The sequence below is a fragment of the Hyperolius riggenbachi genome, chromosome 3 (assembly GCF_040937935.1).
Source record: "Hyperolius riggenbachi isolate aHypRig1 chromosome 3, aHypRig1.pri, whole genome shotgun sequence".
NCBI classification, from domain to species: domain Eukaryota; kingdom Metazoa; phylum Chordata; class Amphibia; order Anura; family Hyperoliidae; genus Hyperolius; species Hyperolius riggenbachi.
Window position 1 is genome coordinate 139,845,887 of NC_090648.1, and position 21,600 is coordinate 139,867,486.

General features: G+C 44.1%; 1 protein-coding gene across 1 annotated transcript in view; it reads left to right on the forward strand.

Moving 5' to 3' along the window:
• The first annotated feature begins 565 nt into the window (after window positions 1-565).
• Window positions 566-21,600, forward strand: part of RASL12 (RAS like family 12) — a 47,476-nt gene continuing 26,441 nt past the window's right edge. The window contains exons 1-2 of the mRNA XM_068274990.1: window positions 566-1,156; window positions 18,221-18,347. Coding sequence (XP_068131091.1) covers window positions 18,224-18,347 — 124 coding nt within the window. The 5' untranslated portion in view covers window positions 566-1,156; window positions 18,221-18,223. The remainder of the gene's footprint in view (window positions 1,157-18,220; window positions 18,348-21,600) is intronic.

The window sequence follows — 21,600 nt, forward strand, 5'->3', positions numbered from 1 at the left end:
CCACTGTGCTGTCCACTATGCCACCATGCTGCCCAGGATGGCTCCATACTTGAACTGCCAGGTCCTCCCCTGCGCAGTCCTGTAAGCCGGAATTGGCGTATTCAGAACTCTTTGCTGTTCCAACAGGTTTACTCAGGGCAATTGCTGTACCCAACACAGCAGTCCCCTGTTGCACACATCCTGCCGTCCCCCCCCCCCCCCGTCCCCCCCCCCCCAGTGTACACACTCTTGGACTCCACTATGGCTATGCTCACTATAGTAACCATCTTCAATGCTTATATAACTGTCTTGGGGAAAAAGATGATTGCTGCCTGGGCTGTTCAGATGCCATCTTATGTACATTAGCAGCATTAAACAAATGTATCTGATCTGGCAGCTTGTTTAAATGAAAAATAGCATTTACAAAAGAGTAGTATTACGTCTAGGGGCAATTTGTTAAGTCTGCGGATGGCCTGTGACACACAGAAGATGATTTTCATTCTCCTCCTCTGGGGCATTGAAAAATACTTCCCATACAAGGAGTTTGGCACAGGCCCAGGCTGTCCAGAACAGTAGAACAGCACTGCCCTTCTGCAGAGTGATGGAAGGGGAAAGACACTGAAGAAACATAGAGATACTGGCACAGGGGCATCCAGAAGCTACAGAGAGACGCATCAGCACCCGGAACTCAGCAAGAGAAAACTAGAATGTGTAAGAATTGTATGTGAGGGAAAGCAGATAGTCTAGTAGTGTGATAAAACTGACAATAAGCACAGGAGGAATAACCTGACAATAAGCACATACCAGTAACCTGAGTGACGGCAGTGATAAAATGGGAGCCTGGAATATAGCCTGATAAACACCTATCAAGAGGAGCTGAGAGGAGTGCGAAGCCAGGGAGGGGAGGGCTGCTTTTATTCCAGCTGTTAGAGAAGAGGCAGCTGGAGCTGAAGTAGGAGGAAGCAATAGGATCACAGCACAGAGAGCAGCATTACCAAGGATTAAGGAGCAAGTCAAGTTGTTGCATCTGGCAGGAACTTTCTCCTCAGCCTCAGGGACCGGGAATCAACGTCCTGACACAGAATGAGCTCCTCCAGCGCGTTCCCTAATGGATTCCTAAGACTATTCCTGTGTCTCGGAAGAACCTAGGAGCCCTATCCAGAAACTCCAATGCAAGGTGAGGGCATAATAGTGTCATTACTTGGAATAGCTTGTACAGCTTTTATCACATGACCTCTAATACAAGGCTACATGTGCTGATTTCACTTTATCATTTCTCACTATGGCAGTAAAAACATAGTAATGATGAAAAGTGCCATATTTGGACATGTGGAGCTACTCATAGATAGCATTATGCGAATGAGGAAAAAAAGGGCGCACAGAGCAAAGTGCATAGAAGGAAGACACCATAGGGTGCAATGATAAAAGCCACGATTAGCGGCAATAGAGGGAAATTTGGGTGCACAGAGGCGCCGATAAAATGCGGCAATAGATGCGATTTTGGGCACCTGGAAATTGTGACTATAAATAACAGGTGCCCAAAATTCTATCTATTGATGGTGATCACGGCTTTGTGGTGTGTATGTGTGTGTGTGTGTGTGTGTATATAGTGTGTGTGTGTGTGTGTGTGTGTGTGTGTGTGTGTGTTAATGTTTAGGTGCCATGAGGGAGATTTTTAGGTTTAGGCACCACCAGCGGGGTATTACCGTTAGGCACCACCGGGGGGTATTAGGGTTAGGCACTACCAGGGGTTGTATTGGTGTTAATGGCCCGTACTCACGGGCTGCAGAAGTGGCCTGTCGCCAGCACACGTGAGCGTGCTAGCGACAGGCCGGCGACAGCTTCTCTCCAGGTCCCTCCGCGTACACACGCGGAAGAGGGACCAGCGGCGAGACGGAAGCTGTCGCCGACGTTCCTCCTCCCCCCGCCGGAAGCTTCATTCACCTCTATGGAGGTTGCTGTCGCTAGTCCGCGTACTCACGCGGACTAGCGACAGTTGCGGCGGAGGTGCGGCGGCGACTGTTGCCATGCGATTGAAACTTTCAATCGCATGGCGACATGAGCGGCGGGCGACAGTTCGGGGTGCGCGCGCGTGCGACGGCCCATACTCACGGGCGACCTGTCGCCGCAACACGCGCGCACCGCGTGTTGAGGCGACAAAAGTCCCTCGTGAGTATGGGCCATTAGGCACCACCAGGGCGGTATTAGGTTTAAGCATCGGTAGAGGGAGAGTTCAGTGTAAGACTAAGGTTAGGTTAGGTCATAGTAAAATATCAGTAAACAAAATCAATATTTTACTATCAGAAGAAAGTAGTATAATATCTGTTAATTTACCGATATTCTACTAGCGGCAATCCCCGCGCCCTTTTTTCCAGGCGCCTTTATTACATGTATGCAGCATTATACCCACTCATTATCAAATCATAAATATTCAGCATAGCCTTCAGCTCTCTGCAGTGTACATGAAATATAATCACATCACTCACTGCACCAAAGGAGCTGACAATCCAATGCTCACTACTAATGATGATTACAACAAACTAATGAATCAGAATCAGTTTTATTTCGCCAAGTACAGCAAGAGCCATAATCGGAATTATTTGTGGTACACATGGCATAGACAGAGTGAAGACATAGTAAAGATTGCGCAACCCTACAAAAAATTGTAGAAGATCAACCAGACTCAATATATTATTTACATAGGGCCTCACACAATATTAATCTGTTTTATTTTTACAGTGCTTATATCTTCCCCAGCTCTTTATAAAGTCCATAGTCATGTCTTGTAGCCCAAGATAGTGCAGTGAGATTGCTGAGTGTATGGTCAGAGGAATGTCCCTGCCTTGTAGAATGTAATTCTGATGGGGTAAGGCAAGACTCCCATCCTGTGTCAAGTTCTTGTGATTTATCTAGTGCTCCTAATCTACATACCTTACTAATATATTATATAGTTTGGAGCTTAATAAAAAAAAATTGATAATAATGTCACAACCATTTAGGCACTGACACAGAACCCTGATCCATTTTTATGGTATATTACATGGTTATAAATGCAAACTGGTTATAAACTGGCTATTGGCTGGCTACACTTCATGAAGGTTTCTCCATCTTCTGAAGCTCCCAGGTGCTGCACGTCACAGTCCAGAATCCAGACTCAATCCATTCTGGCGTAGGGATCACCATAGCAGCTACAATGAGGCAACCCCTAGCCAAGGGGGGCCCGGTGGTCTCTGCAGGCAATAAAGGGGTCCACAGTGAGCCTCATGAACACCCGCAGTGGGCCTCCCTGAATTGCAGAGTATTAGAACTGAGCACTAGAGAGAAACAACATACCTCTTAGGGCTCCACCGACAAGCTACATGAGGACGAATTTGGCTTGAGGACTAATCTGGCTACCTATGCTTGGGGGGGGGGTTACCTATACTTGTGGGCTAATCTGGCTACCTATACTCTGGGGGCTGCCTACACTTGGGGAGCTAACTACTGTATACTTGTAGAGCTAATCTAGGTACCTTTTACTTGGGATGCCATCTATACTGGAGGGGGGGGGGGCTAATCTGGCTATCTATACTGGGGACCTCTCTGGCTTCCCATACTTGGGGTACCTCTAGCTACTCTGGCTACCTATTCTGTGTGCTACCTAATACTGCTGGTTATCTCTAGCTCCCTATACTGGGGCACAAAGGTACCATAAAATTCTGTGGGGGGCCAAACCAAAATTTTGCTATGGGGCCCCATTATTTCTAGCTACGCCCCTGCTTTTACAATTCCAATTGTAAAAAGCCCCTGCTTTTTACAATTTACAAGAGATTAGGAAATGGTTTTATAGAAATAGGAAATATGCGTGATTGTTGTGCCTGATATTCATAGACGTCTCCAGATATCAGAAATTATAAGCTCTGTGTCATCACCTGTATGGTGTTTATCAACCTCATTGCGCCCCTTGTTCCATTTCCCTCTCAGTGGGGATGATTCATGAAACCCCCGTGCACTGCTTGTGCACAATTTTACTGGGTTTTCACTAAATAAAATGGTAAAACCTTCAACCTTTACCCTGAGTGACCTTTGCAGGGAGTCACAATATTCTTCTTTGAAGGGTGCTGGACCTGGGATTTGGGCAGCAGGAAGGGGTGTGGTTTTGCAGAGCTGGCAGCTGTAACATAGTTACGTGTCCCTGCAGGTGTTTCTGCCTCCTCCTAAAGTGACCCCCATCTGTTCTGCTCTCAGCATCATAGTCGCACAGAGAGCAGAGCAGACCGCAGAAAAGGGTTGCTTGAGGAGGCAGTGATGGTGCTTCCATAGCGGCAAACTCGGCAATTGTCCATGGCCCCCCGAGCCAGCAGATACAAAGTATATAGAGGTCCCTGAAGAGTATTTGGCAGAGGAGCAAACTCACCTGTCCGCTCATCCATCAGTTTGTGGGCTCCTCGTCTTCATCCCTGCTGGCCGAAGGTAAAATGAATGTCATCCCATCCGCCTCTTTCCCTCCCCACAGCTGGCACTAGTTTTACCTTCTGAGTCGGCAGACGCCTCCTCTATGACAGTCCCCGGTGCCCCCTCGCTAATAGAACAGCAGCAACTCCCAGCGCCACAGTGAAGAAGAAACAGGAGAGCGGCTCCCATAGCGGTCATATACATACATCCTCACAATTTTGCCTCAGGCAGCAAAAAGTCTAGAAACGGCCCTGTAAGGAGGTCCTATGCCATTATGGCCCAGGGCCCCATAAAGCCTAGATCCAGCCTTGCACAGAGAAAGAGAATGACAGAGGGGCATGTAAGATACAGCAGATCCCCTTCCAGCTCTGCATAGAGAAAGGGGGCACATTAGTTGGGGACACATGAGTCAGTAGTTCATAGCAAGAACTGCTAAAATAGCAGCAAAATACTGATTATGTGGTTATAGTGCAGTAATCCAGGTTGTCCAGGATTTAGTAGAAAACACTGGGGTTGATTCACTAAACAACTGTAAGGATTCTTTCACACCTCCTGAGTTGCATGGCATCGGGGGACTCTCCCCCTCCGCAACTCCTGCCGCAGCTCACCGTGAGGGCAATGTAAGTCTGCATAGACTTACACACTATGGTGACATGGTGCGATGGAAGTAGCAAAATCAACGCAAAGCCACTGCAAACTATGCAATGCATTGCAGCATGATCCCTGCCTACTGCACCGATTATACAGTAATGCAGGTCTATGGTGACGCATGGTAAGTGTAAAAGCCCGATCACAGTAGTGGGTCAGCAGATCAGTGAAACTTTTGTGCAGAAGTGAAAGAGTGTGCGGAGGTGGCCTATTGAAATCTACTTCCTAGCAGAGATTAGAGGCTGCAAACAGGACGTGGATTTCAATAGCCTTCTTCCAAAACAGATTAATAACGTAAAGGTTCATACACACGTTAGATTAAAGTATGCCTCCTCCTCTTGTCCACTTATTCTCTCCCATCCATACAGTACCTTTATGTCAAATCCCAAATTTCCAGTCCAGACACAGGCCCAGATTTTCAGAGTTTGTCACCAGAAAGGCCCTTAGCTTTCTGTACTAACCAGCTCGGCCCCATATTCTTCTCTGCTTGAAGAAAGTAAACCTGTGTTCATTTCCAAATAACACTCTACTATATGAAGACAACGTTATAAGAGAGTTTGGTGTAATTCAATACAGTGCAGAATAATTATGATTTTGTAACGATTGGTGTCAGCACACAGAGAGAATCTGATTGTTGATGATCTGCAAAATCATCAACAATACAGATGTATACTCGATTATGGATGATCTGCAGAATCACCAATAATACAAGTATGACTAACCTCTGGACACCTAATGAGTTTAATGTATTAGATGAACTGGAGGCTATCGCCCGAGGAGCGGGAGATATAAAAAATCTCTTGATAGTAAGGACCTGGTAACCAGAGACAACAGTATTAGATGGTGAACTGTACTGCAGCCAGAGGGAGGGACCACTGGCTGCTAACAGGCCGGACTCTCTGATGAGCGGGAGTCCTGGTTGCAGCTGACACATGATGGAATGGTGTCACTGCTAATACTGATAGACTGAGCACTTAGGGAGAGTGACAGCTAGGATAGTCAGGCAGGCCAGGTCGGCAACACACGAGCAGATGAGGTACAGAGACAGAAGACTGATTCGGTAACCGGTACAGGCAGGGTCTAGCAACAGGTAGGCAGATATGCAGAGGTACTGAATCAGAAAGCAAGAGAAAGGTCGACAGAGCAAATAGTCATAACATATAAATATAACAGAGTCCTAGACTGGGGTGTGAGCTCCTTGATCTCGACACCCGGGAATTAGTCTAGAGTAACACAGTAATGACACAGAGTCCCTAAGCTTGGGTGTGAGGTCGTGGGTTACAACACCCTGGAACTGGTCTAAAGTATGACACAGCAATGACACAGTATCCCTAAGCTTGGGTGTGAGGTCCGTAGTCTCAACACCCTGGAACTGGTCTAAAGTATAACACAGCAATGACACAGTATCCCTAAGCTTGGGTGTGAGGTCCGTGGTCTCAACACCCTGGAACTGGTCTAAGGTATAACACAGCAATGACACAGTATCCCTAAGTTTGGATGTGAGGTCCGTGGTCTCAACACCCTGGAACTGGTCTAAAGTATAACACAGCAATGACACAGTATCCCTAAGCTTGGGTGTGAGGTCCGTGGTCTCAACACCCTGGAACTGGTCTAACATATAACACAAACGTATTCTGGCTAAGCGTGAATTCCCAGGTCCTTCTGGTTCTAACACGCTGTGGGATCTGACTGGTCTGAGTGCTCACACGTAAGTATTCGCAACGGCAGACAACCAGCAACTGACAGGCAAGAAGTATATATAGAGCAGCGCTCCTCAGCGCCGCCCAGCCCCACTTAGCCAATCACCTACTACGCTGAGATCAGCTGATCGTCCTGATCAGCTGATCCATCTCCTATTGGCATAAAGGTCCTGCCTCCTAGCGCTCATGCGTAGCTCTCCATCTGTGTGCACTACTAGGCTCAGACACACCAGACGCATGCTGCTGTGCGGAAACCGCCGGCCTGGACGCGGAGACAGTCGCCCCGCTGCCAGACCGCGCGGCGGTGTCTCCGCAATCCATTACAGATTTGTTTTACTTTGTATTGTTCTACAAGCTGAGTGGATGGGGAAGAGCTATTTAAAAGAACACTGTAATGAGAGGGATGTGAAGCCTGCCTTTTTTTAAACTATGCCAATTTCCAGGCTGCCCTGCTGATACTATAGGTGTATACACACATCCAATCTTGATTTGCCACTTCCATGTAGTGTGAGAGCTTATTTACACAATCTGTTTATTGTTTTCAAAATCTGTTGGCCCTCATACTACATGGAAGTAGTAGAATTGGCCAATACTTACAGCCACACAAATATGAACATCAAGTGATCTGACACTTCCTTACCACAAGATATTTCCTTTTAAAAACCACAGCAATTTTCACATCACATTAATTTGCCAATAACTTTATCGCTATCACACCAAACGGATCTATATGGGGGAGGGGGGTACTTTTTGCTAAGAATTATTTTATTTTATATGCACTTTACAAAGAATAAGAACAAAATTCATTATTTCTCAGTTTTCAGCCAATATAGTTTAAAAATAAAAAGTTCTACTGTAGACAAAACCCACATATTTTATTTGCCCATTTGTCCCAATTATTACGACATTTAAATTATGTCAGTAATACAAGGTATGGCAACAATATTTTATTTGGAAATAAAGGTGTATTTATTTCTGCTTTGTGTTTCTGTATACTATGTCAATAATTACAAGTCCTTATTTGCAAAAATAATAGTATAATACCCTCAAGATATACATATTAACCACTTTACCCCTCGCGGTATGGATTTCTCCGTCCCTTTTTCCATCCTTATAAAACCAAGGGACGGAGAAATCCGTACCTCCCATGCTACTGCCGCTGTCCGCACTCCCGCCGCTCGTGCATGCGCTCCCGCCACTCGTGCCCGCCGCCGCCCACTTGCTCGGAGAACAATGAACAGGAAAATCCATTTTCGTTCATTGATCTAAGCCCCCGAAATGATCTGCTGCTTCTATGAGAAACAGCGCGATCATTGTGATTTTCCCAGTCTCATAGTGCTATCTGTAAGCGTCCTTCCGGACATTTACGGGTTGCATGAACAAAAACTCACTGTGGCCATCTTGTGGCCAAATAGTAAAACTACACCCTAAAGCATTTTACATATACAAATACATTAGTTTTACACAGTAAATTTACTCATTACCTCCCACGCTCCCCAATTATTATTTTTTTTGTAATAAAAAAAAAAATACAATAAAAAAACCAAAACATAAATAGTTACCTTAGGGACTGAACTTTTTAAATATTTATGTCAAGAGGGTATAACACTGTTACTTTATAAACTATGGGCTTGTAATTAGGGATGGATGCAAAACTGAAAAAAATGCACCTTTATTTCCAAATAAATTATTGGCGCCAAACATTGCGATAGGGACATAATTTAAACGGTTTTATAACCGGGACAAATGGGCAAATACATTTCATGGGTTTTAATTACAGTATCATGCATTATTTAAAAACTATAATGGCCGAAAACTGAAAAATAATGATTTTTTCCCACATTTTTTCCTATTTTTCTATTAAAACACATTTAGAATAAAATCATTTTTGGCATAATGTCCCACCTAAAGAAAGCCTAATTGGTGGTGAAAAAAACAAGATATAGTTCATTTCATTGCGATAAGTAATAATAAAGTTATAGACGAATGAATGGAAGGAGCGCTGAAAAATGAAAATTGCTCTGGTGTTTCAGGGGTAAAACCCCTCAGTGGTGAAGTGGTTAAAAAGCTGAGTCCCCAAGGTAACTATTTAAGATATTTTTAAATGCTGTCAATTAGTGTTTAATGGTGGTAAATATGGGTGAGTGGGGAATAATTGGATACTAAATAATGGGTGATTTATTTTTATTTTATGTAATATAGTGTATGTTTACTCTTCGGCCACTAGATGTCCACACACTTTATTCCTGTGCACTGTGAACAGTGTGTGTTTTTTACTTTTACGTTGTGAATAAACACAGGCATTTCGCTGATGCCGGTGTTTATTCATTACGGACACTTTGATCGGCTTTTCTCATTTTCCCATTCACCGATCATGGACCAGCAGGATGGCAACAGAGGTGAACGGGTGCGTGCCCACGATTGCGTGTGGCAGAAGTAAATAAACAAAGATGTATATCTACACCACTGAGCCGGAGATGAAGTTCACAAGGGTGTAGATATGCATGACAGAGGTAGGGAAGTGGTTGTCAGGACATATTGCCCATACCCTTGTTTCAGGTGTGTGATTCAGACACTACAGCAACCAAAAGGATCAGCGGATAGCCAGAGAATTTTGATTATTTAAAAGTAAATAATATGACAGCCTTCACATCCCTCTGACTACAGGGTCACTTAAAAAGACAACTGAGGTGACATGTGACATGATGAGATAGACATGTGTATGTATAGTGCCAACTAGGCTGTGTTCCTTTTATTATTTCTCTGCCTGAAAAAGTTAAACATCATGTATGCAAGTGATAGTTTCTGTCCGGGTCGGACTGGGTCAGACTATAGCATAACCCTCACTGATAAGTAATTACAGCCATAAATTACTTTCCTGTCATTAAATGGCTTATGAGAGCAGGAAAGAGAAAAAAAGGGTCAATAATTCGTAGATTTGAGCTCTGACATACTTAAATGAAGGTGTTATTAAGCAGAAACAATGAAACAGTAAAAACTTAAAAACTAGATTTCAATATAAAATAAAACTGTCATTTTTAGGAGAAGGAGGATAGATACAATTGTTTTTCTCATCAGTTTATTTTCACCTCGGATGTCCTTTAACTCTTTTGGCCCATACCCTATTACCTTTTCCCCTGAATTTTCTCCAAGGAGATATTTTTAAATGTTACCAATAAAAAAAACTTTTATCCACACAATCAAAAAATTACTAAAAGTATGTTTGATATTACCGTACTTTTTGACTTACTTTTTCAGTTACTAAGAGTTAAAAAGTAATTTTTTTAGACAAACTTATCTCCTGGGAGAAAACTCCATTCCATCCTGTAATAGGCTACTGGCACCAGTGGCATTTCATGCACCCAAATGGGGCTGTTGGTTGAGGAATCCACTATTATTGCCATCTGGTGGTCATTGGCAGGCTGTGACATTAGCTTAGTAAGAGGCTACGAGCTACTTTTCCAAGGATCTCAATGGGTGTGAGCCGTATAGGCAGGCACGCTGTCTATGGTGGATGGTTTACAGATTATTCCTGATTGTTACTTCAGTTCACTATTTTTATTTTTGTATTTCCCTCTAAATGTTGCACTGTGACAGCAGAAACTCAACTAGCTAGAATTACTCCATGCGCTGTTGCAATTTGTGGCTATGACCAAAGAGGATCTTCCAAACATAACTGGAAATAAAGTGACTCTGGCAGTTGCAGTTTGTTTATCTCATGTTAACAAAGCTGCCAATTATAGTTGCTGGCTATGATTGTAATATTATTAGTATTATTTATTTAGTATTTATAGCACTGGAATCTTTTGCAGCACTCTACAGAGTATATTGTTTTGTCAGTAACTGTCCCTCAGAGGGGCTCACAATCTAATCCCTGCCACTGATATATGTCCCTATATCTAAGGCCAATTTGAAGGAAACCAATTAACTTATCTGTATATATTTGGAATGAGAACAGAAAAGAGAGTGCCTGGAGGAAACCCACACAAACAAAGGGAAACAATACAAACTCCATGCAGATAGTGTCCTGGTCCAGATTTAAACCCAGGGCCCAGTGCGGCAAGGCGAAACTACCATCCACTAAGCTCCTGTGCATTTACAGTATATAGCACTGTTTTCCACCACAGCCCTTTACAGAGTATATAGGCATGTCACTAACTGTCATTCAAAGAGGCTCACAATCAAATCCCTTCCAGCCCTTTTATAGTGTCTCTAACAATCCAAAGCCATTCTCGGGTAACTCAATAATCTTACCAGTATGTTTCCAGGATTTGGGAGGAAACTGGTGTATCCACAGGAAGCCTACACAAACCTGGGGATAACATACAAACTCCATGCAGATGGTATTATGAAATTGGAACCCTAGCACTGTAAGGCCATGTTGCCTAGGAGGAAAATTCTGATTGCTGTGGTCAGCTACAAGTGAAGTGATATGGGCCTGATCTGGGGACCATCCAAACCTAGGTGAATAAATAGAGAGGAATAATAGGGTTGGTCAATTAAGATACAAATGATCTTTTCCAAAATGTGCTTGTGATGTCACAGGGAATATGGAATGTGCAGCATCTGTGTGGTCATGGAGGTGGATCTGAGGTCAAGGAGGTGACGCAGTAAAAGTGACAGCTACTGAATTTCAGTCCTTCATGTATTATGGTCACATTAAATAGGTTGATACTTTATCCAGACTGCTGGTTGCATAACTATCCTCGCAATATCAATCTGCAATAACTTCAGTGTGCTTTATGAGTATTGTCAAGTGTAACCTGGACTTAGTAATAAAAGCTTTTCTAGTGAGTTTCTAACTGGAAGTAAGAAAAAGTGCAGACCATGTCAGAAATGCTTCATCTTGGTTTGTCCAGACTTCTACCTGAAGTGACAGTGATCAAATAAACATGTCTATGTAAAAGGTTCAGGCAGGAAACACACTTGTCTTTCAGTTTTCTGCACGCGTTTTTCTGCGTACTTTTCCTGCACACTAAGTTTCTATTCAGAAAAACGCCCGCGTTTTTTTTCACAGCAGCTAATGTAATTGATACATAAAACTGACAAAATGTGCAGTCATGATGCAGAATTTTCTGCGCGCAAAAAACACATTAAGTGTGAACTAGCCCATTGATTAACATGAGTTCTCAGTTTTTCTGTGCAGAAAACAGTCAAATGTGTTCCCTGCCTCAAACTAAACAGAACTAGGCAGTGTTCCTACTCTTTTTAATTTTTAAAGGACACCTGAAGTGAGAGGGATATGGAGGCTGCCTTATGTATTTCCTTTTAACCACTTCGCCGCCCGGGTACAGTATATCTACGCTCCTTTGGACTTCAGTTCCCCGCCCGGAGCATAGATATATACGCACCCCTGCCGCTACAGCCGCTGCCGCCGCTGTCCACGCTCCCGCTCACACGTGCTTGCGCTCCCACACTTGTGCACACCGCCGCCTGCTTGCCCGGAGATCAATGAACGGGAAAAACCATTCCCGTTCGTTGATCTCTGCCCCCCAGCAATGATCGGCTGCTTCTATGAGAAGCAGCGCGATCATTGTGAAAAAAAAGTTTCCCAGCATCCCTGAACTTCCTGCAAGCGTACTTCCTACGCTTGCAGGACGCATTTACAAAAATTACTGTGACCATCTTGTGGCCAAAAAGTGAAGCTACACCCAAAAACATTTTTTTCATATACAAATACATTATTTTACAATATAAATTAACTCATTAACTCCCACACTCCTCAATTGTTACCATTTTTTTTTTTGTAATAAAAAAATAAATTAAAAAAAATTACAATAAAAAAAAAACATAAATAGTTACCTTAGGGACTGAAATCTTTAAATATTTATATCAAGAGGGTATAACACTGTTACTTTATAAATTATGGGCTTGTAATTGGGGATGGACGCAAAACTGAAAAAAATGCACCTTTATTTGCAAATAAAATATTGGCGCCAAACATTGTGATAGGGACATAATTTAAATGGTGTAATAACCAGGACAAATGGGCAAATAAGTTAATGGATTTTAATTACAGTAGCATGCATTATTTAAAAACTATAAATAATGATTTTTTTTCCAAATGTTTTCCTATTTTTCCATTAAAACACATTTAGAATAAAATAATTCTTGGCATAATATCCCGCCTAAAGAAAGCCTAATTGGTGGCGAAAAAAACAAGATATAGTTTATTTCATTGCGATAAGCAATGATAAAGTTATAGGCAAATGAATGTAAGGAACACTAAAAGGTGAAAATTGCTCGGATGCTGAAGGGGTAAAACCCCTCAGTTGTGAAGTGGTTAAACAATGCATATTGCCTGGCAGCCCCATTGAGCCTCTGCCTCTTATAACTTTAGCCATAGACCCTGAACAAGCATGCAGCAGATCAGAGGTATCCAATGAAAGTCTGACTACATTAGATTCATGCTTGTTTTAGGTGTGCAATACTGGGTACACACGATGCAATTTCCCCTTCTGAACGGCGTGTAATCTGACAGGAAGTTGCATCATGTGTACATGTCCTCTGATGTCCTGTGAAAAAAGCAGATCGGACATGATGGAAATAATTGTCCAATTCCCATCAATTGGACCGGAAACTGCATCGTGTGTATTCAGGATGAACAAGCGGCTTGGGCTTACTGCACAGGCATGGCTGTACTCAGACATGGGCAGTATGGCCGCAGGTGTTCACGGAGGGGAGCAATGCCACGGGAACATATCTGACAAGCTCTTGTCAGATATGTTCAGAGGGACCCTGCAGAGTAGTGGCGGGCTCCTGAATGGATTGGGAAGTCCCTGGACCAGCCAGAGGTTTCCCCTAACGTGGGTAAGTATGTAACTTTTTTTGGGGGGGGGTGGGGGGGGGTTGAGGGGGGGGGAGATTGGAGGTAAACTTACAGGTTTCCTTCAAGTAGGGAACCAATAACAAAAAGACAAGGATAAGAATTCTTGGAAATCCTGCGTACTAACCAGCGTAGTGTTGTCATGGTTGCAAACAAACACAAGTTATATTTCCAGTTTTATGACGTTTTATCTGGCTGAGGTCTCAGTTAAATGGCATTTTTCAGTGAGTTTTTTTCAGCTTGCCTAGCAGATATAAATACTATATAGATACAGTATATATAAAAAAGATGAGCATCTCTTCAAAGTGGAAAATCCGTTTAAGCTAAGGAACCATTCATGCTTACATACAGTGGCGTAGCTAAGGAGCTGTGGGCCCCAATGCAAGTTTTACATTGGGGCCCCCCAAACACTCTATACGTAACAATTGATATGGCACACCAAAACCTGCCAAAGGCAACTACAGTGTCAGAGGTGCAATAAGGGGATGGGGAACAGTGTGTTAACGATTACCACTATTCAAAATATCTATAGAAGTGATTATTATGAGCACAGGACCAATAGAAAGCTAATACTGTAGTTGAGGATGGGCCCTTTTGGGTCCCTCTGGACCAAGGGCCCCGATGTGGTCGCAACCTGTGCAACCCCCATTGCTACGCCCCTGCAGTGGCGTAGCTTTGGAGCTATGGGCCCCGGTGCGAGTTTTACATGGGGCCCCTCCCAGCACTCTATATATAACACTTGATACGGCGCAACAAAACCTGCCTTGGTCATACATAGTATTAGAGGTGCAAGAATCGGATGGGGAACAGTTTGTTAATGATTACTACGATTCAAAGCATCTATAGAGGTGATTATTACCACCACAGGACCAATAAACAGCTAATGCTTTGGTTGAGGAAGGGCCCCTCTGGCCCAAGGGCCCCGATGCGGTCGCTACCTCTGCAACCCCTATTGCTACGCCCCCTGCGCCCCTGCTTACATACAATGTACAGAGTGAAGGACATACAGTATTTCCTGCCCAGTTATAACAGAAGATATTACTTTGGGATGTGAACGTTCCCACAGATCATGAAAGAGCTACAGCTGGCCTTAGAGGCAGGGCCACCACCAGAAATTTTGGGGCCCCTCGCACATTATCAGGCTTGCCCCCCCCCCCTCCTCCCAGGGCCCACCCACTGGTTGCTGTGCCCACCCACTAGCTACTCGTCCCCATGTCCGTGCGCAAAGTGCGCTGCGGCGAAAAATGTGCATGGCTCCGACACTGAAGAAAGTGGCATGCACAGCATGGTGCGGCAAAAAGTGTCATGTTGTGGCCGGAGCCAAAAAACAGGTAGTCCCTGGTTAACAAATGAAATAGGGACTTTTAGGTCCATTTTTATCCTTTCTTCGTTCTCTTTTGTCTCCCTCTTTTCTTCCTGTGCCTCTTTTGTCCCCCTCTGTCTCACCTCAGTTTGTGCCTCTTGTGTCCCTCTGTGTGACCTCAGGTTCCCGTCTCATCTCTTTTCTCCTTGTGCCTCTTTTTTCCGCTTCTGTTCCCCCTGTGCCTCTTTTATCCCCCTGTGTTACCTCTTGTCCCCTTCTGTCTCAGCTCGTCCCCCTGCCCTAGCCAGGTATAGGTTCCCCCAGTATAAGTAGCCAGCTATAGGTAGTGCCCCAGTATAGGTAGCCTGGTGTAGATGCCCCCAGTATAAGTAGCCTGGTTATAGCTGGTGCCCCAGTATAGGCTAGCAAGATACAGGTGCCCCAGTATAGGCCAGCAAGATACAGGCGCTCCAGTAGAGGTATTCAACTATAGGTGGTGCCCTGGTATAGGTAGCCTGGTATAGTTGCCCCCAGTATAGGTAGCCAGGTATGGGTGGTGCACCAGTATAGGTTAGCCAGGTACCAGTATAGGTAGAAAGCTATAGCCGCCCCAGTATAAGTAGCCAAGTATAGGTGGTGCCCCAGTATAGATAGCCAGGTACAGGTGGTGCCCTCAGTAAAGGTAACCAAGTATAGGTGGTGCCCCAGTATAGGTAGCTAGGTATAGGTGGTTCCCGCACCAGTATAGGTAGCCAGGTATAGGTGATGGCCCAGTATAGGCGTCCTGTAGCCAGATATAGGTGGTGCCCCAGTATAGGTGATGGCCCAGTATAGGCGTCCTGTAGCCAGATATAGGTGGTGCCCCAGTATAGAAAGACCGCTGTAGCTGGCTCACTCATCTGCTCCCCACGTGCTGGAACGCGGTGTGCTGGTTAGTGAACCACAGGCCAGCAGCCTGCACATGCGGCCCTTCCAACGCTTTGTGGGGAGCCCAGGGCCCCCAGAAGCTCTGGGCCCCTCACTGCAGTGTCAGTGTCCGCCCCCCCCCCCCCCCCCCCCCTGATGGCTGCCCTGCTTAGAGGTCAGAACAGGTCATAGACAAGATTCTTAACACTGCTCACATATGAAAGTTGCAAATTTAATAATAGCTTGTTTATTTAATTATGACCTTTAACAGATGTTTCGAAAAATCCTCTGTGTTTTATAGGAGTGATGGTGACATAAATTTAGCTTGTATGAATAGTTCAGTGTCTCTCTCTCTCTCTCTCTCTCTCTCTCTCTCTCTCTCTCTCTCTCTCTCTCTCTCTATATATATATATATATATATATATATACACAGTATACAACTATTTCTGGTCTGTTCTGTATATTTGTGTTTCTGAGTACTTATCTCTCCAGCTGTTATTCAGCTTGGATTTATCGCATTATAAATCATAGTTCCTGGCAGAAAAAATAATTTGGAATTCTTGGCAGTGTCTCCCTTCCATTTAAAATGACAATTAGCCAGACTAGACCACTGTCTGTGAATGATGAGAGATGAGTGTTTTATTCCGGAGTTTTACTAAAGTTTCCAGCATAATTTCTCTTTTTTTTTTCCTTTATCTCTTTGCTACATTTTGGCAATTGCTCCCACCATCCCCAGCAAATCTGCTGATTAATTGTAGTGAGGCAGATTCCTTGCAATTAACAGTGGTGTGTAGCTTTGGAGCTCTGGGCCCAAGTGCAAGTTCTACATTTGGCCCCCTTAAAGGATACCCGAGGTGACATATGACATGAATGAGATAGGCATGTGTATGTACAGTGCCTAGCACACAAATAACTATGCTGTGTTCCTTTTTTTCTTTCTGTGCCTGAAAAAGTTAAACATCAGGTATGTAAGTGACAGACAGTAACAAAAAACTAAACAGTAATGTACATGTAAGTGACAGTTTCTGCCCAGGTCGGGACTGGGTCAGACTATAGCATAACCTTCACTTATAAGTAGTTACAGCCATAAAACACTTTCCTGTCAGTAAATGGCTTCTAAGAGCAGGAAAGAGATAAAAAGGGACAATAATTCATAGGTTTGAGCTCTAGCATACTTCAATGAAGGTGTAAGTGAGCAGAGACAATGGAACTTAAAAACTTAAAAACTAGATTTAAATATAAAATAAAATCATGGGATATCTTAAATTGTGTTTACAGTGGTTTGCAAGTTGAAGTTTTCCACATTTTGTCACATTACTGCTACAAACATGAATCAATTTTATTGGAATTCCACATGAAAGACCAACACAAAGTGGTGTACACGTGAGAAGTGGAAAGAAAATCATACATGATTCCAAACTTTTTTTAGTAACAAAAACAAAATGTCTGCAGGCCTCAGGTTCTGGTCAATATCACAAAGGTGAGTCACAGATAAAGGCAGGAGGTTCATCAAGCCTCCCATAGCATAATGTCCATACACACACAATCCAAATCTGGACTCGACCCTTTTTGAGCAAATCTTACATTTTTTATTGTCATTCCAAAAAGCACTGATACGGCAACAGACTTGAACATCCCACAAAGCACTGTTCAAGCGATCATTTAGAAATGGAAGGAGTATGGCACAACTGTAAACCTACCAAGAAAAGGCCATCCACCTAAACTCACAGGCCGAACAAGGAGAGCGCTGATCAGAAATGCAGTCAAAAGGCCCATGGTGACTCTGGACGAGCTGCAGAGATCTACAGCTCAGGTGGGAGACTCTGTCCATAGGACAACTATTAGTCATGCACTGTACAAAGTTGGCCTTTATAGAAGAGTGGCAAGAAGAAAGCCATTGTTAACAGAAAAGCATAAGAAGTCCCGTTTGCAGTTTGCCAGAAGCCATGTGGGGGACACAGCAACCATGTGGAAGAAGGTGCTCTGGTCAGATGAGACCAAAATTGAACTTTTTGGCCAAAATGCAAAACGCTATGTGTGGCGGAAAACTAACACTGCACATCACTCTGAACACACCATCCCCACTGTCAAATATGATGGTGGCAGCATCATATTTGACATATGTGCATCTCTTCAGCAGGGACAGGGAAGCTGGTCAGAGTAGATGGGAAGATGGGTGGAGCCATGCTCATTCACAGACGGGGGCGTAGCCTCACACTGCTCCACAAGCCCTTGTTGGCAAGGCTCGAGGAGTCCCAGCATTGGATCGGTGGATTCAAGAGGGACAAGGGAAGCCTCTGGATAGGCTTTCTTTGAAGTAAGTATCTACATGGAGCAGTTTTTTCCTTACAGGTACTTGACGTGTGACCTGCTTTTCTGCAGCTTACCTGTCTAATGCAGTATTCTCCTTCTTCCTGACCACAGATCATGTCTCTGATGTTTGGGAAACCCAGAGCTATCAATGCTGCTCATTTCCCCACTTCAAATGAACGCAGCCCGCATGCAGAGTGTAACCTGGTGCTGCTGGGGTGCAAAGGAGCTGGAAAATCAGGTAAGGTGATAACTTCTGTAAAGAGTAGTGAAATGGTTTCTAGAGCACACATTATCATATGCACATATCTAGAATGAGAGGTGGGCTTACCCTGTCACGCTGCACCATGGACAGCACAGCAGCTCTGTAGGAATGTTCCCATGCATTTTCACAAACATATGGGCCTGAGCCCACTGCTGCGTTTATAAAAATGCATTATGTAGGTAGAAAAAAGCTTTCTGGGATCGAGTCCCCTTCTTCAGGCATATTTCCAGAAATTAGCAGAAGTAAGAAACTGATGTAGGTAAATAGTAAGCATGAAGATTTTATCGTAATCATAATAAACGTAATCATGTTCGTGTTTACTATTTACTTACATCAGTGTTTTACTTCAGCTAATATCTGGAATTTATATTAGCTGAATGGATCATGGATCCTTCTTCATGGATCATGCCTGAAGAAGGGGACTAGATCCCAGAAAGCTTGCATAATTTACATTTATCACTTAGCCATTAAAAGGTATTACTTTTACAAGACTTTGCTTTTTTCTACCTTCATAATTTGTTTGGCTAACACGGTACAGAAACATTTTACTACTAAAAAAGCATTAAAATGCATGCGTTTTTCACGCGGTTTTCAAACACGGTTTAATGAGTTACAACGCATTGGGTCCATCCTCTTTTCTCAAAGCTAGGTCAATGATAGCAACCTGACAGCCATCTATAATAATATTCTGCGATTAAAGTGTAACTCCTGCCCACATTTTTTTTGGTTGCTTTAATAAAAGGACTGTAACCTAATTTCAGTCTTTATAGCCATAGCTTTCCCACTTGGTGGTAAACTCTTTCACTTCCTTTGCCTGTGACCCAAAGTTAAATCAATTCTAAAATTTTACTGCTCTCATGCAAGAGGATAAGGGCTTCTTTACTCCAAAAATATCTGCATCCTGAGGCATTGTATGTGATGCATGAAGCTGTGATTTTGAAGCTTGTGAATGTGAAGAGGTCTATACACTTATAAAATGCAGCAACCAGGTCTTTTCCATCAAAGCACTGCCCTCTACATCTCCTCTTCCTCACTCTTTCAGTCAACTCTGATATGTACTCTGCACGCCAGATGTCTCTGTCGATCACTGCTTCTCTCAGCTGTTGCCTTGGCACATTCATAGCCTCACATATGCTGTCTATCCATCTTAGCCTCTGTCGTCCTCAACTTCTTTTGCCCTCAATTTTTCCAAGTATCAAGGAGTTCTCTCAAGAATCCGGTCTTCTCCTTATGTGGCCAAATGTTTGAGCTTTAATAGTATCAACCCTTCTAGTGAACATTGTGGCCTAATTTCTTTAGGCTAGGTTTCCACTTGTGAGTTTCATATTAGATTTTTTTTCACATTAAAAATTCGCATTAGATTAGCAACATTTGGTAGTGCAGTCCAGCAGAAAGAAGGAGTAACTAGTGGTCGGCACTATGCACGGTAAACAGCCTGATATAAACTGGCAGGAGTTACATATAGTGAGGCTTTACAACTTACCAAGAATTTACCAAGAATTCACCCAGGAATTCAAACAGGATTCAACAGCTACAGGACTCTGCTGGAAACTACTACTCTGCATCCAGAACTGCCTCCAATGCTATTGCTAAAAGTGCCACTGCTGGATATATGTTGCACAGCCAAGTAGACTGCTTCTTTATTTAGACAGGTTTGCTTGCGCTAACTGCATACTCATATAAACTGTTTAGTGGTTGGAAATTTCCTGGTTATAATCAGAGACCCTTACCGTGTTTACTGCACTTTTTCTTATGTTCTGCAAACATCTACAAGTTGCATTGCAATATGCATCCTCCCAGTGTACCACACTCCATATTAATTTCACCTGCTCTGCTTTCCTCACCTTACTCAGCTCTCCTGAAATCTCTCTCTCCAACCAGCAGCTCAAAAACCTAACAAACTTTTAAATCCCATTCACATTTGCTTACTCTCTCCCTCCTGCTTTTACTTGCAGCTGGTGATATATCACCTAACCCTGGGCCACAGCTTGCTGACGGACAAGCATCCCCTGCTCGACTGCTTCACACACTTTACAGTCCTCTGTCCACAAATAACATAAACATCCATCCTCGCCCCAACCTTATTTCCATCCATCCCACCCACAAACACATGCTCCCCTACCCTGCGGGCTCTGGAATGCCAGATCCGTCCACAATAAACTTACAGCGTTCCACGACCTCTTCCTCTCCAAATCCTTCACCATCCTTGCACTCACTGAGACATGGTTCACCCCCTCTGACTCTGCCGCAGGGGCTGCCCTCACTTACGGTGGCCTTCACCTCAGTCACACCCCCAGACCAGACAACAGGACCAGGGGAGGGGTGGGTCTGCTTTTCTCCCCATCTTGCACCTTCCATGTCCTCACCCCACCTACCTCCCTACAATTCACATAATTCGAGGCCCACACCATACGCCTCTACCACCCCCTCCCTGCCATTGTCCCTGCTTAAACCTCCCCCCCACCATCCGTTTCCTCCCTCTCTGACACAGATTTAGCCACCCACTTCACCAACAAAATTGTCTCCATCCGTCAGGAAATATCCCATCTTTAATCTTCACCTCCCACCCCCTCCCAACCAGCTCCTCCTCCACCCTATCCTCCCCTCACCTCTTTCACTCCTACTACCACTGAGGAAGTCAACCACCTACTGCAGACTTCCCATACCACTACTTCCCCCCTTGACCCCATCCCTTCTGATGTACTCCAGCCTCACTTCACGGAATTGACCCCAGTCCTCACTACCCTGTTTAACCTCTCCCTATCCACAGGCACCTTCCCCTCAGACTTCAAGCAGGCCACTGTACTACCCCTGCTCAATAAACCCTCCCTCAACCCCTCGCTAGCCTCCAACTACCGCCCTATCTTCCTCCTCCCCTTTGCCTCAAAACTCCTTGAGTGTCTGGTTCACAAACGCCTGATCCAGTACCTTAATGCCAACTCACTGCTAGACCCACTGCAATCTGGATTTAGGCCTGCCCACTCAAGCGAAACTGCTCTCACCAAAGTGGTCAATGACCTTGCCTTAGCTAAAGCTGAAGGTAAATACTCCATTCTCCTCCTCCTTTACCTTTCAGCAGCTTATTAACACAGTAGATTATCCCCTACTCCTCCATTCCCTCCAGTCCATGGCATTCACGATCTCGCCTTGACCTGTCTTTCATCCTACCTCTCCAACCGCTCCTTCACGACCTCCTTCAATGAGTCCTCGTCCACCCCCAACCACCTTT